Source organism: Symsagittifera roscoffensis, chromosome 3 (genome assembly GCF_963678635.1).
Source record: "Symsagittifera roscoffensis chromosome 3, txSymRosc1.1, whole genome shotgun sequence".
Classification (NCBI taxonomy): domain Eukaryota; kingdom Metazoa; phylum Xenacoelomorpha; order Acoela; family Convolutidae; genus Symsagittifera; species Symsagittifera roscoffensis.
In genome coordinates this window covers 49,252,058-49,279,460 of record NC_087064.1, presented here as the reverse complement: position 1 = coordinate 49,279,460, position 27,403 = coordinate 49,252,058, and the positions used below count along the sequence as shown (strand labels likewise).

The window sequence follows — 27,403 nt, the reverse complement described above, 5'->3', positions numbered from 1 at the left end:
TTTGTTTTTTTTTCTCTGAAGTTTAAATTAATTGCCACAATATTAGTATAATATTCACAATTTGGTAATTTTTCAGATTCAGCTGTCATGTGCCTTTTCCAACACCTGTACTGAGTACACCACAGTTTTGCTCTTCAGCTTGCTAGTCATGTTTCCAAAAACCAGAGTGTATATTCCAGTTCCAGGGGTCTGGCAGTCCAGGGACCCTGTCTCCGGACACAAACAGCACTCTGGCTTGTAGGGCGAGATCACAGTCTATGACAATAATACTGGTAAGGGTTTGAATGTATGTTAATGCTCTAAAAACTCGCCCTGTCCGAAATTTACGTTGGCTAATTGGATTTGAGAACTTAAAAATTCTGTTTATTTGGCAATGAGATCTAATGGTCTCTTGTGTTTTGATTGTGCGTCAAGCAGCGAACAATTTTTTAAAACGTTTCTGAGTGCATCGAGTTCCATCATAATTCTACGTTCACACTAAATTTCATTTATAAACTAATAGAATATTTATGTTGAAAACTTGGGAAACATTTTGATTAAGTTTTACATTATGGTACAATTGCGGTTTAAATTAAGAGGCCTTAACTATTTTCAGTTTCGTGTTGGGACAGGACCTCTACACTTCTGAAAGAGCATAAGCAAACCTGTCGTTGGGTGGAGGGGTCTTTGTTTGGCTGGTAGAAGACGGAGAATGTGATGCGATTCTTGACTGTATAGAACTCCCAGGAGAGATACATGCTGTCTCCCTTCACCTCAATTTCCACCGATTCCTCTGTGCCAGCCTGATAAGTTATCAAATTGAACTGAGAAATGGAGTGAGACTTGAAAAGGCGAACTGTTAATTATGCTGCCCGTACCCAGAGTATTTTCTGTGCAAGATCTGAAATTCTTTATTTCTTACATAAGCTGATTCTCAGATCTGAAATTCTTTATTTTAGATCTTGATAAGAATTTACATATTTCAAATCTGAAATTTGGATCCGAAATAGAAAATTTCAGATCTGAAATAACCTTGAAAAATAAAATTTCAAATCTCAAATCAGTTCTGAGAAATCCTTTGTTTAATTATAATTTATGCATTTCGAGCAAAAAATGGAGTTTTCAAAAACTATTAGAACACCTGTCAAAGTTTTGATTTTCATGCGCTACTTATGCGTGTCGAATGTTTATCTCATGCTTGGGGAAACAAAATTTGGCAGTCTCCAACTTGAGACTTTGCTGAGTACCTGCTAGTAGCTAGCAGAAGCTATCAAATAAAAAAAACGGCAAAAATTGTATCAGAATCGTTGATTTTTTAAATCTGAATCAACCAAGAATAATTAAAAATCAGATCTGAAGTTAGAGCTGAAATAACCAATCCTTAAAGTATCCAAGCGTTTTTTAAACATTTCACAACCTACTTCAGATCTGAAATTCAGGTCTGAAAAAGATTGTTTCAGATCTGTTTCAGAAAATTTACTAGATACGGGCAGTAAAACGCAATATTTGAGGAATTCTTTACACGATATAGCATTTCACGAATCATTTGAGTTTGTTATGGTTCAATTTTTTTGTTGCGATTTTAAGACAAGATTGTATGACACTCTTTTTATTGCGATTGTATGACAAAATTACCCAAAGAAAAATCAATTTTAGTATTAAAAAGTATTTCTAATTAAGATTGTCAAAAGAATCTCAAAACAACAGATTGTAAAAAATATCTCAAAGCAATAGATTGTCAAAAGTATCTCAAAGCACAATAGATTGTCAAAAGTATCTCAAAGCAATAGATTGTCAAAACTATCTCAAAGCACAATAGATTGTCTAATATTCCTCAAAGCAAAAGATTGTCAAGAGTATCTCAGAGCACAATAGATTGTCAAAAGTATCTCAAAGCAATAGATTGTCAAAACTATCTCAAAGCACAATAGATTGTCTAATATTCCTCAAAGCAAAAGATTGTCAAGAGTATCTCAGAGCACAATAGATTGTCAAAAGTATCTCAAAGCAATAGATTGTCAAAACTATCTCAAAGCACAATAGATTGTCTAATATTCCTCAAAGCAAAAGATTGTCAAGAGTATCTCAGAGCACAATAGATTGTCAAAAGTATCTCAAAGCAACAGATTGTCAAAAATATCTCAAAGCACAATAGATTGTCAAAAGTATCTCAAAGCAATAGATTGTCAAAACTATCTCAAAGCACAATAGATTGTCTAATATTCCTCAAAGCAAAAGATTGTCAAGAGTATCTCAGAGCACAATAGATTGTCAAAAGTATCTCAAAGCAATAGATTGTCAAAAGTAAACCAAAGCAATAAATTGTCAAAAGTATCTCAAAACACATTAGATTGTCAAAATTATCTCAAAGCAACAGATTGTCAAAAATACACCAAAGCAATAGACTGTCAAAAGTATCTCAAAGCACAATGTTTTGTTGAAAATTTTTCAAAGCAATAGATTGTCAAGGGTAACTCAAATCAAAAGGTTGTCAAAAGTATCTCAAAGCACAAAATATTGTTAAAAGTATTTCAAAGCAAGGAGTGTTAAAATTAACTCAAGGCAATTGATTGTCAAAAGTATCTCAAAGCACAATAGATTTTGAAAAAATTTTCAAAGCACAATAGATTGTCCAAAGTATCTCAAAGCAAATCGGTTGTCAAAAATACACCAAAGCAATAGACTGTCAAAAGTATCTCAAAGCACAATAGATTGTCAGAATTAACTCAAACCAAAAGGTTGTCAAAAGTATCTCAAAGCACAAAATATTGTTAAAAGTATTTCAAAGCAATAGATTGTCAAAAGTAACTCAAGGCAATTGATTGTCAAAAGTATCTCAAAGCACAATAGATTGTGAAAAAAACCTCAAAGCACAAGAGGTTGTCCAAAGTATCTCAAAGCAAATCGATTGTTTAAAAAATCTCAAAGCACACTATATTGTCAGACGTATCTCAAAGCAATAGATTGTCAAAAGTATCTCAAACCACAATAGATTGTCAAAAGTATCTCAAAACACATTAGATTGTCAAAAATATCTCAAAGTTATTGACTGTCAAAAGTATCTCAAAGCACAGTAGATGGTCAAAATTGCCTCAATGCAATAAATTGTCAGAAGAATCTCAAAGCACAAAAAATTGTCAAAAGTATCTTAAGCAATAGATTGTCAAAAGTATCTCAAAGCACAATATATTGTCAAAAGTCTTCCAGAGCAATAGATTGTAAAAAGTATCTCCAAGCATAAAAGGTTGTCAAAATTATCTCAAAGAAAAAGATTGACAAAAGTATCTCAAAGCACACTATATTGTCAAATGTATCTCAAAGCAAAAAATTTTCAAAACTATCTCAAAGCACAAAACATTTTCAAAAGTGTCTAAAAGTAAAAAGTTGTCAAAGCTATCTCGAAGCACAAAAGATTTTCAAAAGTATCTCAAAGCACAATGAATTGTCAGAAGAATCTCAAAGCAATAGATTGTCAAAACTATCTCAAAGCAAAATAGGTTGTTAATAGTATCTCAAAGCACAATAAATAGTCAAAAATTTCTCAAAGCACAGTAGATTGTCAAAAGTATCTCAAAGCAAAAAATTGTCAAAAGTTTATCAAATCAATAGATTTTTAAAAGTAACTCACTGCACAATAGATTGTCAAAAGTATCTAAAAGCAATAGACTGTCGAAGGTACCCCAAAGCACAAATGGTTGTCAAAAGTATCTCAAAGCAATAGATTGTCAAAAGTCTCTCAAAGCACAATAGATTATCAAAAGTATCTCAAAGCACAATAGATTGTCGAAAGTTTCTCAAAGCAATAGGTTGTCAAAAGTATCTCAAAGCATAATAGATTATTAAAAGTATCTCAAAAAATAGATTGTCAAAAGTATCTCAAAGCAAAATAGATTGTCAAAAGTATGTCAAAGCAATAGATTGTCAAAAGTATCTCGAAGCACAATAGATTGTCAAAAGTATCTCACAGCACAATAGATTGTCAAAAATATATCAAAGCACAGTATATGGTCAAAAGTATCTCAAAGCACACTATATTGTCAGACGTATCTCACAGCAATAGATTGTCAAAAGTATCTCAGACCACAATAGATTGTCAAAAGTATCTCAAAACACATCAGATTGTCAAAAAAATCTCCAAGTTATTGACTGTCAAAAGTATCTCAAAGCACAGTAGATGGTCAAAATTGCCTCAAAGCAATAAATTGTCAGAAGAATCTCAAAGCACAAAAAATTGTCAAAAGTATCTTAAGCAATAGATTGTCAAAAGTTTCTCAAAGCACAATATATTGTCAAAAGTAAGTCAAAGCAATAGATTGTCAAAAGTATCTCGAAGCACAATAGATTGTCTAAAGTATGTCAAAGCAATAGATTGTCAAAAGTATCTCGAAGCACAATAGATTGTCAAAAGTATCTCAAAGCGCAATAGATTGTCAAAATTATATCAAAGCACAGTATATGGTCAAAAGTATCTCAAAGCATAATAGATTATTAAAAGTATCTCAAAAAATAGATTGTCAAAAGTATCTCAAAGCACAATAGATTGTCAAAAGTATGTCAAAGCAATAGATTGTCAAAAGTATCTCGAAGCACAATAGATTGTCAAAAGTATCTCAAAGCGCAATAGATTGTCAAAAATATATCAAAGCACAGTATATGGTCAAAAGTATCTCAAAGCACACTATATTGTCAGACGTATCTCAAAGCAATAGATTGTCAAAAGTATCTCACACCACAATAGATTGTCAAAAGTATCTCAAAACACATCAGATTGTCAAAAAAATCTCCAAGTTATTGACTGTCAAAAGTATCTCAAAGCACAGTAGATGGTCAAAATTGCCTCAAAGCAATAAATTGTCAGAAGAATCTCAAAGCACAAAAAATTGTCAAAAGTATCTTAAGCAATAGATTGTCAAAAGTATCTCAAAGCACAATATATTGTCAAAAGTCTTCCAGAGCAATAGATTGTAAAAAGTATCTCCAAGCATAAAAGGTTGTCAAAATTATCTCAAAGTAAAAGATTGACAAAAGTATCTCAAAGCACACTATATTGTCAAATGTATCTCAAAGCAAAAAATTTTCAAAACTATCTCAAAGCACAAAACATTTTCAAAAGTGTCTAAAAGTAAAAGGTTGTCAAAGCTATCTCGAAGCACAAAAGATTCTCAAAAGTATCTCAAAGCACAATGAATTGTCAGAAGAATCTCAAAGCAATAGATTGTCAAAACTATCTCAAAGCAAAATAGGTTGTTAATAGTATCTCAAAGCACGATAATTAGTCAAAAATTTCTCAAAGCACAGTAGATTGTCAAAAGTATCTCAAAGCAAAAAATTGTCAAAAGTTTATCAAATCAATAGATTTTTAAAAGTAACTCACTGCACAACAGATTGTCAAAAGTATCTAAAAGCAATAGACTGTCGAAGGTACCCCAAAGCACAAATGGTTGTCAAAAGTATCTCAAAGCAATAGATTGTCAAAAGTCTCTCAAAGCACAATAGATTATCAAAAGTATCTCAAAGCACAATAGATTGTCGAAAGTTTCTCAAAGCAAAGGGTTGTCAAAAGTATCTCAAAGCATAATAGATTATTAAAAATATCTCAAAAAATAGATTGTCAAAAGTATCTCAAAGCACAATAGATTGTCAAAAGTATGTCAAAGCAATAGATTGTCAAAAGTATCTCGAAGCACAATAGATTGTCAAAAGTATCTCAAAGCGCAATAGATTGTCAAAAATATATCAAAGCACAGTATATGGTCAAAAGTATCTCAAAGCACACTATATTGTCAGACGTATCTCAAAGCAATAGATTGTCAAAAGTATCTCAGACCACAATAGATTGTCAAAAGTATCTCAAAACACATCAGATTGTCAAAAAAATCTCCAAGTTATTGACTGTCAAAAGTATCTCAAAGCACAGTAGATGGTCAAAATTGCCTCAAAGAAATAAATTGTCAGAAGAATCTCAAAGCACAAAAAATTGTCAAAAGTATCTTAAGCAATAGATTGTCAAAAGTATCTCAAAGCACAATATATTGTCAAAAGTATGTCAAAGCAATAGATTCTCAAAAGTATCTCAAAGCGCAATAGATTGTCAAAAATATATCAAAGCACAGTATATGGTCAAAAGTATCTCAAAGCACACTATATTGTCAGACGTATCTCAAAGCAATAGATTGTCAAAAGTATCTCAGACCACAATAGATTGTCAAAAGTATCTCAAAACACATCAGATTGTCAAAAAAATCTCCAAGCTATTGACTGTCAAAAGTATCTCAAAACACAGTAGATGGTCAAAATTGCCTCCAAGCAATAAATTGTAAGAAGAATCTCAAAGCACAAAAAATTGTCAAAAGTATCTTAAAAAATAGATTGTCAAAAGTATCTCAATGCACAATATAATGTCAAAAGTCTTCTAGAGCAATGGGTTGTCAAAAGTATCTCCAAGCATAATAGGTTGTCAAAAATATCTCAAAATAAAAGATTGTCAAAGCTATCTCAAAGCACAAAAGATTGTCAAAAGTATCTCAAAGCAATAGATTGTCAAAAGTATCTCAAAGCACAATGGATTGTCAAAAGTATCTCAAAGCACAATAGATTGTCAAAAGTATCTCAAAGCGCAATAGATTGTCAAAAATATCTCAAAGCTATTGACTGTCAAAAGTATCTCAAAGCACAGTATATGGTCGAAATTGCCTCAAAGCAATAAATTGTCAGAAAAACCTCAAAGCACAAAAAATTATCAAAAGTATTTCAAAGCAATAGATTGTCAAAAGTATCTCAAAGCGCAATATGTTGTCAAAAATCATCCAGAGGAATATATTGTCAAAAGTATCTCCAAGCTCAATAGGTTGTCGAAAGTATCTCTGAGCAATAGATTGGCAAAAATATCTCAAAGCACAATATATTGTCAAAAGTATCTCAAAGCAAAAGATTGTCAAAAGTATCTCAAAACACAATAGATTGTCAAAAATATCTCAAAGCTATTGACTGTAAAAAGTATTTCAAAGCACAGTAGAAGCTCAAAATTGCCTCAAAGCAATAAATTGTCAGAAGAATCTCAAACCACAAAAAATTGTCAAAAGTATCTTAAAAAATAGATTGTCAAAAGTATCTCAAAGCACACTATAATGTCAAAAGTCTTCCAGAGCAATAGATTGTCAAAAGTATCTCCAAGCATAATAGGTTGTCAAAAATATCTCAAAATAGAAGATTGTCAAAGCTATCTCAAAGCACAAAAGATTGTCAAAAGTATCTCAAAGCACAATAGATTGTGAAAAAAAATCTCAAAGCACAAGAGGTTGTCCAAAGTATCTCAAAGCAAATCGATTGTCTAAAAAATCTCAAAGCACACTATATTGTCTGACGTATCTCAAATCAGTGTGGTTTGAGATTTTTTAGACAATCGAAAGTATCTCAAAGCACAGTAGAAGCTCAAAATTGCCTCAAAGCAATAAATTGTCAGAAGAATCTCAAAGCACAAAAAATTGTCAAAAGTATCTCAATGCACAATATAATGTCAAAAGTCTTCTAGAGCAATGGGTTGTCAAAAGTATCTCCAAGCATAATAGGTTGTCAAAAATATCTCAAAATAAAAGATTGTCAAAGCTATCTCAAAGCACAAAAGATTGTCAAAAGTATCTCAAAGCAATAGATTGTCAAAAGTATCTCAAAGCACAATGGATTGTCAAAAGTATCTCAAAGCACAATAGATTGTCAAAAGTATCTCAAAGCGCAATAGATTGTCAAAAATATCTCAAAGCTATTGACTGTCAAAAGTATCTCAAAGCACAGTATATGGTCGAAATTGCCTCAAAGCAATAAATTGTCAGAAAAACCTCAAAGCACAAAAAATTATCAAAAGTATTTCAAAGCAATAGATTGTCAAAACTATCTCAAAGCGCAATATGTTGTCAAAAATCATCCAGAGGAATATATTGTCAAAAGTATCTCCAAGCTCAATAGGTTGTCGAAAGTATCTCTGAGCAATAGATTGGCAAAAATATCTCAAAGCACAATATATTGTCAAAAGTATCTCAAAGCAAAAGATTGTCAAAAGTATCTCAAAACACAATAGATTGTCAAAAATATCTCAAAGCTATTGACTGTAAAAAGTATTTCAAAGCACAGTAGAAGCTCAAAATTGCCTCAAAGCAATAAATTGTCAGAAGAATCTCAAACCACAAAAAATTGTCAAAAGTATCTTAAAAAATAGATTGTCAAAAGTATCTCAAAGCACACTATAATGTCAAAAGTCTTCCAGAGCAATAGATTGTCAAAAGTATCTCCAAGCATAATAGGTTGTCAAAAATATCTCAAAATAGAAGATTGTCAAAGCTATCTCAAAGCACAAAAGATTGTCAAAAGTATCTCAAAGCACAATAGATTGTGAAAAAAAATCTCAAAGCACAAGAGGTTGTCCAAAGTATCTCAAAGCAAATCGATTGTCTAAAAAATCTCAAAGCACACTATATTGTCTGACGTATCTCAAATCAGTGTGGTTTGAGATTTTTTAGACAATCGAAAGTATCTCAAAGCACAGTAGAAGCTCAAAATTGCCTCAAAGCAATAAATTGTCAGAAGAATCTCAAAGCACAAAAAATTGTCAAAAGTATCTTAAAAAATAGATTGTCAAAAGTATCTCAAAGCACAATATAATGTCAAAAGTCTTCCAGAGCAAGAGATTGTCAAAAGTATCTTCAAGCATAATAGATTGTCAAAAATATCTCAAAATAAAAGATTGTCAAAGCTATCTCAAAGCACAAGAGGTTGTCCAAAGTATCTCAAAGCAAATCGATTGTCTAAAAAATCTCAAAGCACACTATATTGTCAGACGTATCTCAAAGCAATAAATTGTCAGAAGAATCTCAAAGCACACAAAATTGTCAAAAGTATCTTAAAAAATAGATTGTCAAAAGTATCTCAGACCACAATAGATTGAATAAAGTATCTCAAAGCACATTAGATTGTCAAAAATATCTCCAAGCTTTTGACTGTCAAAAGTATCTCAAAACACAATAAATGGTCAAAATTGCCTCCAAGCAATAAATTGTCAGAAGAACCTCAAAGCACAAAAAATTGTCAAAAGTATCTTAAAAAATAGATTGTCAAAAGTATCTCAAAGCACAATATACTGTCAAAAGTCTTCCAGAGCAATAGATTATCAAAAGTATCTCCATGCATAATAGGTTGTCAAAAGTATCTCAAAGCAATGGATTGTCAAAAGTATCTCAAAGCACAATGGATTGTCAAAAGTATCTCAAAGCACAATAGATTGTCAAAAGTATCTCAGAGCGCAATAGATTGTCAAAAATATCTCAAAGCTATTGACTGTCAAAAGTATCTCAAAGCAGAGTATATGGTCAAAATTGCCTCAAAGAAATAAACTGTCAGAAAAATCTCAAAGCACAAAAAATTATCAAAAGTATTTCAAAGCAATAGATTGTCAAAAGTATCTCAAAGCACAATATACTGTCAAAAGTCTTCCAGAGCAATAGATTATCAAAAGTATCTCCATGCATAATAGGTTGTCAAAAGTATCTCAAAGCAATAGATTGTCAAAAGTATCTCAAAGCACAATGGATTGTCAAAAGTATCTCAAAGCACAATAGATTGTCAAAAGTATCTCAGAGCGCAATAGATTGTCAAAAATACCTCAAAGCTATTGACTGTCAAAAGTATCTCAAAGCAGAGTATATGGTCAAAATTGCCTCAAAGAAATAAACTGTCAGAAAAATCTCAAAGCACACAAAATTGTCAAAAGTATCTTAAAAAATAGATTGTCAAAAGTATCTCAGACCACAATAGATTGAATAAAGTATCTCAAAGCACATTAGATTGTCAAAAATATCTCCAAGCTTTTGACTGTCAAAAGTATCTCAAAACACAATAAATGGTCAAAATTGCCTCCAAGCAATAAATTGTCAGAAGAATCTCAAAGCACAAAAAATTGTCAAAAGTATCTTAAAAAATAGATTGTCAAAAGTATCTCAAAGCACAATATACTGTCAAAAGTCTTCCAGAGCAATAGATTATCAAAAGTATCTCCATGCATAATAGGTTGTCAAAAGTATCTCAAAGCAATAGATTGTCAAAAGTATCTCAAAGCACAATGGATTGTCAAAAGTATCTCAAAGCACAATAGATTGTCAAAAGTATCTCAGAGCGCAATAGATTGTCAAAAATATCTCAAAGCTATTGACTGTCAAAAGTATCTCAAAGCAGAGTATATGGTCAAAATTGCCTCAAAGAAATAAACTGTCAGAAAAATCTCAAAGCACACAAAATTGTCAAAAGTATCTTAAAAAATAGATTGTCAAAAGTATCTCAGACCACAATAGATTGAATAAAGTATCTCAAAGCACATTAGATTGTCAAAAATATCTCCAAGCTTTTGACTGTCAAAAGTATCTCAAAACACAATAAATGGTCAAAATTGCCTCCAAGCAATAAATTGTCAGAAGAATCTCAAAGCACAAAAAATTGTCAAAAGTATCTTAAAAAATAGATTGTCAAAAGTATCTCAAAGCACAATATACTGTCAAAAGTCTTCCAGAGCAATAGATTATCAAAAGTATCTCCATGCATAATAGGTTGTCAAAAGTATCTCAAAGCAATAGATTGTCAAAAGTATCTCAAAGCACAATGGATTGTCAAAAGTATCTCAAAGCACAATAGATTGTCAAAAGTATCTCAGAGCGCAATAGATTGTCAAAAATATCTCAAAGCTATTGACTGTCAAAAGTATCTCAAAGCAGAGTATATGGTCAAAATTGCCTCAAAGAAATAAACTGTCAGAAAAATCTCAAAGCACAAAAAATTATCAAAAGTATTTCAAAGCAATAGATTGTCAAAAGTATCTCAAAGCACAATATGTTGTCAAAAATCATTCAGAGCAATATTTTGTCAAAATTATCTCCAAGCACAAAAGGTTGTCAAAAGTATCTCTGAGTAATAGATTGGCAAAAATATCTCAAAGCACAATATATTGTCAAAAGTATCTCAAAGCAAAAGATTGTCAAAAGTATCTCAAAACACAATAGATTGTGAAACAAATCTCAAAGCACAAGAGGTTGTCCAAAGTATCTCAAAGCAAATCGATTGTCTAAAAAATCTCAAAGCACGATATATTGTCAGACGTATCTCAAAGCAATAGATTGTCTAAAGTATCTCAAACCGCAATTGATTGTCAAACGTATCTCAAAGCACATTAGATTGTCAAAAATATCTCAAAGCTATTGACTGTCAAAAGTATCTCAAAGCACAGTAGATGGTCAAAACTGCCTCAGAGCAAAAAATTGTCAGAAGAATTTGAAAGCACAAAAAATTGTCAAAAGTATCTTAAGCAATAGATTGGCAAAAACATTTCAAAGCACAATAGATTGTCAAAAATATCTCAAAGCAAAAGATAGTCAAAAGTATCTCAAAGCACAAAATATTGTTAAAAGTATTTCAAAGCAATAGGTTGTCAAAAGTAACTCAAGGCAATTGATTGTCAAAAGTATCTCAATGAACAATAGATTGTGAAAAAAAATCTCAAAGCACAAGAGGTTGTCCAAAGTATCTCAAAGCAAATCGATTGTCTAAAAAATCTCAAAGCACACTATATTGTCAGACGTATCTCAAAGCAACAGATTGTAAAAAGTATCTCAGACCACAAAAGATTGTCAAAAGTATCTCAAAGCACATTAGGATGTCAAAAATATCTCCAAGCTATTGACTGTCAAAAGTACCTCAAAGCACAGAAGATGGTCAAAGTTGCCTCCAAGCATTAAATACTCAGAAGAATCTCAAAGCACAAAAAATTGTCAAAAGTATCTTAAAAAATAGATTGTCAAAAGTATCTCAAAGCACAATATTTTGTCAAAAGTCTTCCAGAGCAATAGATTGTCAAAAGTATCTCCAAGCATAATAGGTTGTCACAAATATCTCAAAATAAAAGATTGTCAAAGCTATCTCAGTGCACAAAAGATTGTCAAAAGTATCTCAAAGTAATAGATTGTCAAAAGTATCTCAAAGCACAATGGATTGTCAGAAGTATCTCGAAGCAATAGATTGTCAAAAGTACATCAAATCAATAGATTTTCAAAACGAACTCAAAGCACAATAGATTGTCAAAAGTATCTAAAAGCAATAGACTGTCAAATGTACCCCAAAGCACAAAAGGTTGTCAAAAGTATCTCAAAGCAATAGATTGTCAAAAGTCTCTCAAAGCACAATAGATCATCAAAAGTATCTCAGAGAATAGATTGTCAAAAGTATCTCAAAGCACAATAGATTGTCAAAAGTATCTCAAAGCAATAGATTGTCAAAAGTACATCAAATCAATAGATTTTCAAAAAGAACTCAAAGCACAATAGATTATCAAAAGTATCTAAAAGCAATAGATTGTCAAAAGTACATCAAATCAATAGATTTTCAAAAGGAACTCAAAGCACAATAGATTGTCAAAAGTATCTAAAAGCAACAGACTGTCAAATGTACCCCAAAGCACAAAAGGTTGTCAAAAGTATCTCAAAGCAATAGATTGTCAAAAGTCTCTCAAAGCACAATAGATCATCAAAAGTATCTCAGAGAATAGATTGTCAAAAGTATCTCAAAGCACAATAGATTGTCAAAAGTAAGTCAAAGCAATAGATTGTCAAAAGTACATCAAATCAATAGATTTTCAAAAGGAACTCAAAGCACAATAGATTGTCAAAAGTATCTAAAAGCAATAGAATGTCAAATGTACCCCAAAGCACAAAAGTTTGTCAAAAGTATCTCAAAGCAATAGATTGTCAAAAGTCTCTCAAAGCACAATAGATTGTCAGAAGTATCTCGAAGCAAAAGATTAACAAAACTAGCTCAAAGCAAAATAGGTTTTTAAAAGTATCTCAGAGCACAATAGATTGTCAAAAGTATCTCAAAGCAATAGATTGTCAAAAGTACATCAAAGCACAATATATTGTCAAAAGTCTTCCAGAGCAATAGATTGTCAAAAGTATCTCCAAGTATAATAGGTTGTCAAAAATATCTCAAAATAAAAGATTGTCAAAGCTATCTCAGTGCACAAAAGATTGTCAAAAGTATCTCAAAGTAATTGATTGTCAAAAGTATCTCAAAGCACAATGGATTGTCAGAAGTATCTCGAAGCAAAAGATTAACAAAACTAGCTCAAAGCAAAATAGGTTTTTAAAAGTATCTCAGAGCCCAATAGATTGTCAAAAGTATCTCAAAGCAATAGATTGTCAAAAGTACATCAAATCAATAGATTTTCAAAAGGAACTCAAAGCACAATAGATTGTCAAAAGTATCTAAAAGCAATAGACTGTCAAATGTACCCCAAAGCACAAAAGGTTGTCAAAAGTATCTCAAAGCAATAGATTGTCAAAAGTCTCTCAAAGCACAATAGATCATCAAAAGTATCTCAGAGAATAGATTGTCAAAAGTATCTCAAAGCACAATAGATTGTCAAAAGTATGTCAAAGCAATAGATTGTCAAAAGTATCTCAAAACACAATAGATTGTCAAAAGTATCTCAAAGCACAATAGATTCTTAAAAGTTTCTCAAAGCAAAAGATTGTCAAAAGTATCTCAAAGCAATAGTTTGTCAAAAGAAAATCAAATAAATAGATTTTCAAAAGTATCTCAAGGCACAATAGATTGTCAAAAGTATCTCAAAGCACAATAGATTGTCAAAAGTGTCTCAAAGCGCAATAGATTGTCAAAAGTATCTCAAAGCACAATAGATTGTCAAAAGTTTCTCAAAGCACAATAGATTGTCATAAATTTCTCAAAGCAATAGATTGTCAAAAATATCTCAAAGCACAATAGATTGTCAAAAGTATCTCAAAGCAATAGATTGTCAAAAGTATCTCAAAGCACAAGAGATTGTCAAAAGTATCTCAAAGCACAATAGATTGTCAAAAGTATCTCAAAGCACAATAGATCAATAGTTTGTCAAAAGTATCTCAAAGCACAATAGATTGTCAAAAGTATCTCAAAGCACAATAGATTCTCAAAAGTTTCTCAAAGCAAAAGATTGTCAAAAGTATCTCAAAGCAATAGTTTGTCAAAAGAAAATCAAATAAATAGATTGTCAAAAATATCTCAAAGCACAATAGATTGTCAAAAGTATCTCAAAGCAATAGATTGTCAAAAGTATCTCAAAGCACAATAGATTGTCAAAAGTATCTCAAAGCACAATAGATCAATAGATTGTCAAAAGTGTCTCAAAGCACAATAGATTGTCAAAAGAATCTCAAAGCAATAGATTGTCAAAAGTATCTCAAAGCACAAGAGATTGTCAAAAGTATCTCAAAGCACAATAGATTGTCAAAAGTATCTCAAAGCACAATAGATCAATAGTTTGTCAAAAGTATCTCAAAGCACAATAGATTGTCAAAAGTATCTCAAAGCACAATAGATTCTCAAAAGTTTCTCAAAGCAAAAGATTGTCAAAAGTATCTCAAAGCAATAGTTTGTCAAAAGAAAATCAAATAAATAGATTGTCAAAAATATCTCAAAGCACAATAGATTGTCAAAAGTATCTCAAAGCAATAGATTGTCAAAAGTATCTCAAAGCGCAATAGATTGTCAAAAGTATCTCAAAGCACAATAGATTGTCAAAAGTTTCTCAAAGCACAATAGATTGTCATAAATTTCTCAAAGCAATAGATTGTCAAAAATATCTCAAAGCACAATAGATTGTCAAAAGTATCTCAAAGCAATAGATTGTCAAAAGTATCTCAAAGCACAATAGATTGTCAAAAGTATCTCAAAGCACAATAGATCAATAGATTGTCAAAAGTGTCTCAAAGCACAATAGATTGTCAAAAGAATCTCAAAGCAATAGGTTGTCAAAAGTATCTCAAATTAATCCGTAACTAGAAATCGACTGACCTTGACGTCGAATCTGGGCCAGCTCTTCGTAGAGTTCAACAGTCTCTCCACCTGGTAGAATTTCTCGGGTATCTTCCCTCCATCACACAACCCATCCTCTTTGATCAACCCTCCATACCTGGCAGGCAGCTGTTCCCTGTCTATGTAGTCGGCTATCTGATCCTTCGAAGTAAGGACTGTGATCTTGCTAAAGGTGCTCGGATCCATTGTCACTTTCATCACGTTAAGAAGTAGTTTGAACAGACGTGAACAATTAACGATGTAAGTTGAGGCTAATCTGTCCGGGTAGTTGTCTATAAAAATTATACGCTGGTTTCATAGGCCGCTTTTACTAAGCTTATCCCCCTTTTGGAAATCGTATTCGCTAAATATTGACCCCTCTGAAAATTTTCACGTTTCTGTATAACTTTGAGCGAGTACAAACGAACAAGTAGGTTTGTAAAACTAGGAACAGCTTTATGTAAGTCGTGAAAAAGAACCGTCTGAAAATAGGCAGAATTTGTCTAATGACGATCTACCAGACTGGGTTCTTTCAAGTGTTCATTTATATAATTTATGTTGATCAATGTGAACCTCTGCTGGAAACATTTTATTATAAGACAAATGGAGTCAATGGTGCCTAATTTACTTGGGTTCAAAGTTTCCGTCTATCTCCTCTCATCACACCTCGCAAAAAATTACACAAATGATTTAACAGTTTTTCATTTGTACTTATGAACTTTCTCTGCCAATTGCGCTACAGAAGGTCACTCTTGTTGGATTATGGTTTGCGCTGATCAAAATTGACTTTTTCTTTCGACAATTGTTCATCAATTATTTGAATTTTTTTTCCAGACAGACTTTTGGGCGATAGATAGCTTAGGGCGTTATGAGACATAATGATAAATGAAAAACGTTAAATAAAAAGTAGCGTGGCTTGCCTTCGAATATTTTGGTTATGATCTTCTGTCGTTCTAGAACATTCTTCGTCATCTGCTTGACACTAAACCCCTCTGCGTCTATCACCACTGTCCACTTGTCTAGACACTGACCCGTCTCCTTGGATCGCTTGTTCACCCCATCCAACAGGGACTCTGCCATGTAAATGGCGTGATTGAGGAACTCCTCGTCAGAAACTGACATCAACAGACCCTAAACAGAAATCAAAACTGAAAAAAAAATGGCAAAAATGCAACTGATTAAGAAGTGACTTGAAATCCGTTAATTCCTTCATAAACGTGAAAATAAAACTCGTTAAGTCTGAGAGTTTTTGTATCAAGTCTAAGCCCTGAATGATTGCACTGCCGTTTAAATTAAGTTCGGTTTTTTTGAGTTCAACTCAAATCAAATCGTTTATTCGTTACAGTGAAGAAAGTACGATCTGCAAAATCATTCACTGCATCAGGGTAGCTAGAACAGGCTGTTCAGCCTAACAAGTAGCTACCCCCGGGAGTTCGCTTTTTATGAGGCTGGTAATTGGCTCTAAACCTCTAAATTCGTTCCTACTTTTCAATAACCTTCAGATGACAAAAATATCCGTTCAAAAATGGCTAGTTATAAGTTATCTGAAAGAATAATTAAGAGCAGAAGTTATGCGTCATTTTCTTCGTACGTAGGAACATTAACTACGAAGTTGATCTGCAGCAAACAAAACAAGCCGAGAACAAAATTCTTAGACCGGTTTGAAGCGATGAAATGTAGGAACTTAGGAATAAAATGTGTTGTCAATCAACAATTCTTACATGGTAAGCAAGTATATTTTCTTTGATAACTACAAGAAGCTACAAGAAGCTTTCTGTTCGTCTTGTGGGCGAAACTCAATTGATGCATTCGAAATCTGTTGTTTCCTTAATAAACGTGAAAATGAAAATTAAAGTAGAGCAAAGTATGAAAGCATTTAATTTAGCGCTCCACAACAACAAAATTTAAAAAAATTAAACAATAGGTTGAAATTCTGAATGACTAATGGTTGTTGTAAATTGCAAACAGAATACAAACAGGACTGCTCGTATCAGGGTGATGCCCTGAATGTTCCGACTGCCTCTTAACGTCTATGAAGCAGTAATAACATGAAAAAATTAAATGCAATAAACGAAAATGGAATTTTTTTCTTTTAATTTGAGATTTGTTTGTGATATTCATCCCCCCACACGCCATATTAAGTACAAAGTGATAAATAATCATTTTATGGCAAATAAGCTCCCTTCAACCAATTTTGAACGATTTCTAAGACGGATTAAATCTCCGCTTACGCGTTAATAGCGCGTTAATAAGTCAAAATGGCAATCTTCAAACCCCCATAACTTTACGAAGAACGATCACAGGTCAAAATTCTTTTCAAATTTAAGCTCAGGACAACAATACTTTTTGAATGATATAAAAAAAAATCCCGTCAAAATTGGCTAGTTAGAAAATGGAGTTTGTATGAAGAAAAAAAACCACCCGAGCACAAATATTCCGTTACTTTCGTTACGAAAGTCGGAACAATAATCTTCAATAGGACAAAAGAGAGGCAAAAACTAATACTTCAACGAGATTGTAAGCTAAAAAATTTCTAAAAAATGCTACATTACGAGGCCAAACTGTAAAATTTGGGAACTGTATCATAGTTCCGCTAATGGCCGAAAATAGTTTTGTAGCATGACCCGAGACATTGCTATTTTTCTTTGATCTTCTTTGCTGTTTGGATTCCATAATCAGATAGTTAAAGCTCTGTTTTGCTCAAAATTGCTCCACAAATAAGATTAAATGTTACGCTTTTGCGGAATTCTTAATTGTTAGCGGAATACGTAAGCAAAAACGCAATCTTTTTTTGCGGAACTCGTTGACAGTTGCGGACTCCAGAACAACCAGCTATGTAAGCTTGTTGCAGAATCTGTGACCAAACAAATGTACCGTAACACAATTGCGTTACAGGTATTTGTACGCGGAATCCACGGAAATTTCGAAAATGGTATCCACTCCCATTTTAGCAAATGTTCAAAGACTTGTCTCTGGATTTTGCTTTCCTGCATACACCAAATTGTGCGCCTATTCAGTGCACACTTTGGCTGCGTAACGTGTAACCCTTTTAGGTCACAATAAATGTGTTCTGGCGCTTCCTGAAGTGTGAGGGATCTTAAGTGTGATTTAGTTTTCTAAATGCAAGTTCGGTTTTTTGACTGCCTTGAAAAAATTTTGGTCACAGAAATTTCCAACCGCACTAAAAAGATACTTTTTGTTCAAATTTTGGTCAATTTTGTTCGTGGTGCAACAGGAGAAACTAGACAAAAGCTTAGAACATGAAAATATTTGGCCTATTTGACTATTTGTTTGTTTTTTGGAACATTTTTGAGAAACATTTCGAAGAGTAGACTGAATGAATCTTCGAAAAAACATTTTTAAGTAAAAAAATAGGGTTTTTTTTCTTGTCTTCTAAAACGCGTTTTGTCCTTCCTAGTATAACACCTACACACCTTGCTTTACTCGTTCGATATTAGACCAAAACGTAACAGTTTCAAACTAATTTTCGGTGTGAAAAGACAAAACACACCTGAAGGTAATTTTTACCACTTTCAAAGGGTCAGATCAAAAATGTGTCTAAATTTTTGAGCGATTGAAATAGGCACGAATGTGCATGTTTTGATGTTTCAACCCGCTCGGCTGATAGCAAACTTCTATAAAACCAATCCAAAAAAATTGCAGCTTCATTTAGAATGGAATGAATTTTTTTAGTTTTCTGATTTTCGTTACTTTCATTGATTTAAAAAATTCGCAGTTCAAAAGCAAACTTTTTTATTGTATTCAGGGGCAGATTTAGGGCGACGGGGGACGCTTTTCTTTCCTTAGGTATTCCATATTCCACCCCCTGCCGACCCAAAAGGTCCCCCCTTTTTCCCCTTTTTACGATTTTGAAATATCCATTTTTGGTGACGGACCTCAAAAATTTTCTAAAGGCGCCTTTGGCGCCAATATACACTAATTTTGAGGGGAGAGCGCGCGCGGAAAAAACGCGATTTTTTGGTTTGGTCAAAATTATCCAAAAAGTGCCTAAAAACGCCTTTTTTTGGCCTAAATTTTTAAAATTTTGCCTGTGGCGCAGATTATTTGGCCAAAACTGGGATTTTTTTAGTGCTTGGGAGAGGTCAAAAATCAATTTGATCCGAACTAAAAAAAGTAATTTTTTGAAAATCCCCCCCCCCCCCCCCCCCCCCTCGATCACCTATTTTTTGCTGCACCTATTTTTTGACTGAGTCAACCTATTTTTCGATAAGTTTTTACCAGCGTTTCGACTGTGATGGACCTAAGCTTTGGCTGTTTCGGACCAATATTTCGAATATGCTCGGCCTTAGATTTAATTATGATTGGTCGGTCTATGCTTTGGTGAGATTGAAAAGGATCTAGAGGAACAACTAACTTAAAGTTTGCGGTGAGAAATTTCTATTAACTGAAAAATATTTCGTAAGACGCAATTTGCTGATTCTATTTCAAAGATTGGATCTCCCTTACTATTTCCCTTGCTTTTGAAAGGGTCTGAATTTGTTGCTAGGGGGGGATAGTTGAAGAGATCCCAAGACTTTAGTTTTTATTCTCGTCAAATCGCACAGTTTTTCTAGCCGAAAGAACCTTGGCTCTTCTCATTGTGTCTTCCATAGTCAGTGGCTCTCTGTCGTCTTCTATATCCGGAATATCAGCCAGTGATATTTTATTCAGGGAAGAAGTCTGAGAAAAGCTAGCCGCACTGATTTCTTGGGCAGCAATGTTGTCGATCTTTCCCAGCAAACTAGCGTTGCTGTCTATAATTTGTGACTTAACAAATGTAGTTTCATCAGGCTTGTCTTGGTTTTCGTTGGATAAGTTCGAGCTGATTTCGTTGACAACTGATTCGGTTTTGGTCACCATTTCGACAGCTTTGTCTTTCGGCTGCCTGCCTGCAGAGCCGATTTCACCAACGCTGTCAATTGAGCTTTCGCTTATAGCGGACAAAGTTGTCGGAGCAGGTGTAAGGATAAGTTTTTCGACAGATTCTTTTCCAAGGGTGAGATGCTTAGCAGAATCATCACTGAGGAATTGTTCCTCCTGGTTTGTTTTTGAAGTCGTTTCAACTTCGGCTCTGGAGCTGACAGTATTTATTTCTCGGTTTTCGCTCTCAACCGACAATGGTCTTTTAGATTCGGCTGCTTCAGCTACAGAAGCCGAAGTTTGTTTCCGAACTGAGACGTCAGGACTCGGCGGAGGTACGCTCGGATATTGACCCAAAGCTGGAATAACAGTCATTGCTATTTCTTGACGTTTTCCCGACGCAGATTTTTCAGGTGTTTGTTGTTTCCTTGTTTGTGACTCGGAAAGAAAATAGTCGAGTTCATCACCCACCGGCCATTCGTTTGAAGTCGCCGAGATATACGTATCCGGAGTCTTTGGAGCACCCCGCGATTCTCCGATACTTCCCGACGACAACGCCGATTGCTTTCGCTCCAAAATGTTTCGATATTGACTGTAAGGTGTCGATGGTAGCGTCGCAAGAGCTGCCGATATTTGCGACAACTTGCTCTGTGCCGAAGTGAGTCGTGAGCTCGGTTTTGAACGAGGCTTCGGGCTACTTTGAGGAATGAGTCCTCGCTGCAAGGGCGAATCCAAACTCGGGTAGTGTCTCCGAATTGATTTGGATCTGTTGTACCTGCCTCCAAGGTCGGTCCTCAAAGGAGGCAACGAACTAAAGCTGACCTTGGACAGTTTGTTACTACTCTGATTAGCAAAATTATGACTTCTACTTATAGCTTGTTCTCGAATCCAGTCCGGAACACGGGAATAATTGCCCGGTTTTGAAGCGTTTTCGGTGTTCATGTTTCGATGAGTTAGTTTCAAACCTACAACTGGATCAGCCTCGACATGTTTAACTTGCTCGTGGTATTTTTTAGCGTCGTGATTGTAAATTGGCACTGGTTTGCTTACAACGCATTCGTCAGCGACACGAGACAATTCTAAAGCTCGGGCATTATGTAATTGTGATATAATCACCTCAATAACCTCGTTGGTTTTCGCTGGCGTCAACAAATCAATGGCTGTAACTTGCTCCAAAACTTGAGATAAAATTTCTTTGGGAAGCGAGAGCAACTCAATTATAACTTCCTCTTGAACAGGGATAACGCGAGTTGTGTTCTGTTGAGATCGACGAGCTGTCACTGGAATCGTCTTTTCCCGCTCGAAACTACCTCCAAGGGTGAACTTATTCTCCGGCTCGTATCCTGGCGGAAGCATTTGATTGGTCACATTTTTGTTCGGCACTGTAGCTTTTCCTTCTCGTGTCATGACGAAAATCTGTTCACGGTACTTCGGCTCGCTTACTCGTTTCGGGGCCACCCAGATCATTACTGTATCGGGTGTTCGTTTGTTTTTGAAGCCCGAAAGAGGGTCTATTTTATTTGTCGAAAGAATTTGTGGACTTGGTGGCAATGACGGTAAATTCGCTATTTCTTTCAAAATTTGAGTTTCTTCCTTGGGCGAAGCGGCGACCGGGGGAGTAAAAATTGACGAAAGCTGATCTGATCTTTGATCGTCGGCTGTTTTACTTTTTGGCTCAGTGACTTCCATTTGACCCGACTTGACTGAGCTCGCAGACGATACGGCCGAGCCGAATGATTTGCGACGGTTTACTTCACGCGAAGGCGCCAGCGAAGTTTGAATTTGTTGCTCCGCTCTGCTTGTTGGGTGCTGATCCAAATCAAGTTCCATTGATATTTGGGACACCATACTACCTTGAGTTTGAAGCGATGATTTTCCATCAAAAGAAACACTAAACTGTTCATTCAAGTTGTACACTTTCTGTGTAGCGAGCGGCTGTCGTGATTTAGATGCAAGTTTGATCCGGCGCTGTTTTTCGAACTCGAGCTGCTGTGCTTTTTGGGCTTCGAAAATGAGTTCCGGATCATAGTCACCATGCTGTACAAGTCGGATCAGTTGTCGCACGTATTTTCTTGATGCCTCCCAACAACCGGGGTGTGAACAGACGTGATTGCATACTGCGCACGGATCCAGCATCTTTGCGTACTCTTGAAGCTCTTCTACTGCAAGTTCATGCTCTCGCTGGTAACTGTCGGTTATCATTTTGTTCACAAAATTTAAATTTTTCTTCGTAAATATTTGTTTTCGAAAGTATTAATGTTTTTTATGGTAAGATTCTGTTGATAAAAAGCACTAAGAGTTGAGTTTCAATGAAACGCATGGTTTCATTTTTGTTTATATCAGTGTATCTGTTAAAAATTCAGCGAAGCACAGGTACAAAAATTATTATGCATAACAAAAATTACAGCGCGTGCGTTATTTTATTTGAGCCACGTTATTGTTTTATGCTTCAGATTTTGCTCAATATACCATTAAAATATGCTCGTGTACCTGCGCGTATCGGGGGATAAGAAATATAGAAAAGGCATGCTAAATAAAATTTCAGATACTATGTTTGTTTCTATGCAAGAACCATGAAGACAGATTAGAAAAAACATTTTCATATAGAAATTTTTAAACTCTTTTGCAGAAAAAAGTAGGAAGGTTTTGGAGACCCCGGAACGACTTCTTAATGCTTGTATAAACATTGCCTATAGGAACATGTCACGCGCATCAAACTTCACCGTACAAATACTACGAGGAGTCATGAAGATTCCTATTTCTACTTTACCTTGACGTCCAGTTTGCCCGGCATCTCGTACTTGACAATGTACCCATCCTTACAGTACCCACATATTCCCCCTGGGTAGTAGTTCTTCAGCACTTCTGGCTGCACGTGGTCCTGGAAGAACCCCTCGTCTAACTTGTGCAGCTTCCGGAACTCAATGTGCCTTATGAACTGGTCCACTGCCCCATCTACGTCGCCCTCTCTCGCGTTGATCCTAAAAGGGGAAGAGTATATATAAATTTAGCACTAAATTTTGCCCTAAATTTCGAACTCCCGTTGAGGTCTTGATTTTGTCCAAATAAAAAATGAAGCCACCTAAATCAGTGCATATGTGCTAAGAAGCAAATAAAAAGATGTAGTGACCGAAGACCGATACGATTCGTGGACAAAAACGATGTAGAGGATTTTTGTTAATTTTAGAATACTTTTGTGATCATTGTGATCAGACCACATAGTACATAGACCCATGAATTACTACAAGCCTATGTAATTTATTGTGTCATGTAGTTTCATTGTAAATTCAGTGTTCTTCACAATCCCGGAAAAACCATTGATACTCTATTAGAGCTAACTCGGACCTAACTAAATGCGGACCCCACCCCCCCCCCTCAGTTGAATTCAGTTTGGATTGATTTCTGAGACAAATCAATGTCGCCGCTTGGGCTACGCGCTAGAGAATATCGTCGCTTTGGTTTTTCCAATTCGGCCATAATTTTGCATTTCAATCCGTGTCAAGACATTTGTGTCCCAGACATTTATGTCCCGGCAGAAACAGTCCAAAATGCAAAAAGTGTCCAAGACATTTGATTCCCAGACAAAATTGTCCCAAAATTGTCCAGGCTATTGCCACACTAGTTAATGACCGGATTAATTTGATAAGCTCTCAATAGGAAGGATTAAATTGATAAGGCCACGCAACTGAGCACTTAGACCAGAAATTACTTCGCGCAGCAAATTAGAGACGAAATTAACACAGGACTCAAATCATTTACACATACCTACACAAGTATTGCTTGATTGATAATGTTGCCAAACGTAGACACGAGAGATCATAATTTCATTGCTATTGTTCTCGAGTTCGTGTTGACAATGGAAATTCTTCTTGGAGCGCATCACCAAAATTTTAGGAAAATGATCGAAGGTGCAATATTTTAGATGGTAAAATGATTTTTTTTTTCACTTTCCTTTAAAAACCCCATCCATCAAAAACTGTAGCTTAAAGTTATATGTTATATGTTTTTGTGTATTTATGAAAAACTATTCAAAATGATAATTTGATAGTACATTAGTTCTTTTGTCACATTTTGTTCCGACTTTTGAGCAAAGTGACCAAATATTTGAGCTCGATGCTCAATGTAGTTGTTAAAAAAAATTTTAACTAACCACTTTTGAACAAAACTTTAAACCACTTTTTATCATAATGATGCCTTGAGCTCAAAAATAAAAGTAACATTTACCTGTAATTACTTTTTGCAATGGTATGAGGTTCAAAGATTGCAAAAAAGTTCGAATGGTTTGTTATAATTATTACGCAGTATATTTCAGGCTCCAAACGCGTAGTGGACTCCTTACTCCAGCTCATAAAAACTCCAAATTGAAATGAAGCAAGCTATTTGGTTTTAATTTTTGGTTACTAGACGCTAAAAACAAAAATTTTGCACTGTACATAACACGATGGAAACTGTTCAAAAACATCCAGCAAATTTCAGTTTTTCCATCTAGTTTAATCAATATCTCTCAATATTTTAAAATACCAAACAAATGAAATCGCAAAATTGAAAAAAAAATGAAGTCGCTACGTTTAGACTTTTACCTTTTTAGTACGAGCAAGCTTCAGTTATAAAACAGATATCAGATCAAATTGCAAAAAGTGCTGAAGCGATGAACGCAACCCAAACTGATGCTGCTTAGCTGTTATATAATTTAACTCTAATTAAAAAACTACAATACAAAGAAAAAAAAAGTTTTTTCTTTTTTTACGATAGTCGGAACAAAAAAAGTTCGGATATCAAAACAGAGCCTTGAATGTTCCATCTGCCTCTTAATCGGCAAAAAATAGTTTTTTTAGTTGAAAAACATAATTTTTGAACAATATCGTAAATTAATTAAGACAACTTGAGTCATACCAAAATAATACGTTCAGATAGCTTGCTTCAAATGGGAACGCGATGTAGTACAGGATAAATTGCCACCCAAAAAATTTTTACGTTGCGCTTTCAGCATCATAAATAAACCTTCCAAGTGCGCCGAAATCAGTTCAGAGCTTAGACAAATTAGCAATTTGCAAACCCCGTAATTTTAAAAAATTAATCGGCAGTAAAATATCTTTTAGTCTTAAATTCAAGGAGTGGATACCTTCAACGGAAAAGTTATTAGAATTTATTATTTTGATCGACAAAATTTGACTGAATAAAAAAAAGTGGTGCAAGCATAAATATTCCGCACTTTCTTCGAAAATTGGATTAAGTAGAAAATTGGATCAATTGGATCAGTTTTTATTTCTCTTAACGAAGTAATCCTTACCCGTACCACAAATGTCTGTCAATGACATGTGTACAGGGATCTCAGGGTATAACTGTATAGGTTTTCAGCGCACGGGAGTGGCAGGTAATTTTTTTGGAAACCATTTCAGCGCCGCAGCCTGTGTGCGAAAATTTTTCAAAAAATTATGTTTATGTTTATTTTTAGAAAGTATTGATGAAAATGTCACTTTTCCCCTTCTCTGCGAATTGAAAAAAAAATAAGAAAAAAAATAATAATTTTAGGTTGCTTGATAAAAATAGTACTCAAATGTAAGTAAGGGAACAGAAAACTAAACGGGGGATGTGTATATACCGATCGCCCGCTAAAAATGTATCCCTTATTTAGCGTCTTCAATGCCTGTTTCAGCATAATCAGACCGAAAACTTCCTGCATGGAAAACTTTTCTTGGTTGCGGTTAAATTCCAAAAACAGCAAAAAAAAATCGTTCTCAATTTTTTGTTAAATATGAAAAACAATACGCACCATTTTTGAAGCTCATTGTCGGTCCACCTACTCATGTCATAGTTGGGCAACAATTTGACCACTTCTACTTTGAACTTCTCCAGTTTTTCAGGGGTGCTCATCTTTGAATACTCTTTTGTTATGCTCGATCTTTATTGGAGCTATTCTTATTCACAAATTGCAAGATGATTTTGTAAGCTGATTTAATAGTTTCGAGCGCATAGGCACTACAACAATAGTTCGAAAAGTCCAAATAACTTGTTCTTTCAATGGGTTTGAAGCCCAAATATCAAGAGTTTGAGGTCTTATTAATGATGCGTGCTTTCACAATGACAAATTTCTGATTCATTACATTGGCAAACAATTTGTTTATGAGCTTTGTTGATGAAATTGATTCTCATGTGTAAATTGAGGTGTCATTACCAAAATGAATTCGAACCATATGTTCATGGAACAATGCAGATACTAAATAAAATCATACCATTAGTAAAAAACAATCGAGTTATATTGCATAAAAAATCAGGATTTATTTTCAGGCATTTGTTACTGACACCAAAATTAAGCCGAATAGTTTTGAAATATGAATTTAATGGAGAACTGTTTCGTCTGACACAAGAAAGTAGAAGTGGATTAAGGGAAAAGCTCCTTTCACAGGGACTCGATTGCCACCTGATCACCCAAAAGATCCCCTTTTGCACTATTTTACGCAATTTATTTTCGGTCGAGAACCCTAATTTTTTTTAAAAGGCACTTCTATTGTCAGTTTATTTTTCAAGGGCGCTGGAAAAACTTAAAAGCTTTTGGTCGCAACTTTCAAAAAATTGCTCTACAAGGTCATTTCTGTCTTTGTTTCGTTTTTTGGTTTCTTCGCTGAAGCAAACTTTTCTGATATTTTTTTTTTGGAAGAACGGGAAAATTTTGCTTGAAAATGTTTTCAAAACACCGCCTCTTGAACCTAGTGATAAAATGTTCCTTTGTTACGGTTAATTCTACTTAGTTACAAATAAGATATGTTTAAAAAGTGAATTAATCTCTAAGTTAAAACAATAAAAAGTGAGCGGTCATTCTCTCCGTCGGAGAGAATGAAGATAGCAAGGTCAAATCAAGATTAACCAGTTAAGATACTTTAAAGTAATTTGTGAAATAAAACAAATGGTAAGAATCACAACATTCCCCTTAGTGGGAAAAAATTTAAGTTACTAAGCGCCCTGATACCTAACATGTTATCAATCCCTTTTTCTCCCTCTCGAGAAGTACGACAAAATGAAATTTTAAATACTGCACAGTATAACAAATGTCATTTTGATGCTCCAAAGGAATGACTAAATTATAAAGGATAATAAATTTCCTAAATCCGGCGGATTGTAATCCGTAGTTACAGCTAAATAAGCTCTAATTGCGCTTTAGACAAAATACTAGTACAGATTATAAATGACTAAATGTGAGTTTTAAAATTTGATTGAGTTTAGCTGTCCCCTTCCATAAATTTTTCCAGCTCGGCGTTGAAAATTTCACTATCTAAGTCGATGTAATTTTCAAAACAGTTCACGGCATCTCTCAGAGAATCGTCAGTAGAGGCGATGGAGAATCGATCAGGAGATTGGGTGTAAGCTAAGTCCGGTGTACTGTCTTCCGGTAGTGTGTTGCAAATGTTGGTCTGATTATCCAAGGGATTCTCTCTGAAAGTTTGTGTGGGGGGGCTCGAGCTGTCATCGTCGTCCAGAGATATAGGATTAATAGCGGAGCCTGGTTGGTTTTCTAGCTCATCTATAATATCTATGAAATATCGCTTACCATAGAATTTAGGGGGGCCAACATTTCTGCTTGAACGTCTTAAAATAAGTTCGTTACCGGTGGTATTAGTTTCCTTAGGATGTCTATCCTCGCTGGTTCCAATTTCGTCTGAGGAGTCCTCTATTTCGAAAACTGGGA

At 34.3% G+C, this 27,403-nt stretch overlaps 2 protein-coding genes across 4 annotated transcripts in view; both read right to left on the bottom strand.

The window, feature by feature from the left end:
* LOC134842977 (isocitrate dehydrogenase [NAD] subunit gamma, mitochondrial-like) overlaps window positions 1–27,403 on the bottom strand; it is a 342,547-nt gene that overhangs the window by 197,431 nt on the left and 117,713 nt on the right. The window lies entirely within an intron of this gene.
* On the bottom strand, window positions 22–25,802 carry LOC134841895 (SEC14-like protein 2). The gene is made up of 6 exons (XM_063857966.1): window positions 25,493–25,802; window positions 22,490–22,700; window positions 15,780–15,990; window positions 14,860–15,152; window positions 645–782; window positions 22–255 (listed from the first exon to the last, which is right to left on the bottom strand). Exons 1-6 carry the CDS (start codon window positions 25,591–25,593, stop codon window positions 79–81), a joined length of 1,131 nt encoding a protein of 376 aa, XP_063714036.1. The 5' UTR covers window positions 25,594–25,802; the 3' UTR covers window positions 22–78.

Excerpts from the sequence above, each read along its gene's own strand:
- LOC134841895 (XM_063857966.1), bottom strand. The coding sequence starts at position 25,593 with ATGAGCACCCCTGAAAAACTGGAGAAGTTCAAAGTAGAAGTGGTCAAA. Across the intron at positions 22,701-25,492 it reads GACAATGAGCTTCAAAAATG|GATCAACGCGAGAGAGGGCG; the intron begins GTGCGTATTGTT and ends TTCCCCTTTTAG. Across the intron at positions 256-644 it reads ACCCCTCCACCCAACGACAG|ACTGTGATCTCGCCCTACAA; the intron begins GTTTGCTTATGC and ends TTATTGTCATAG.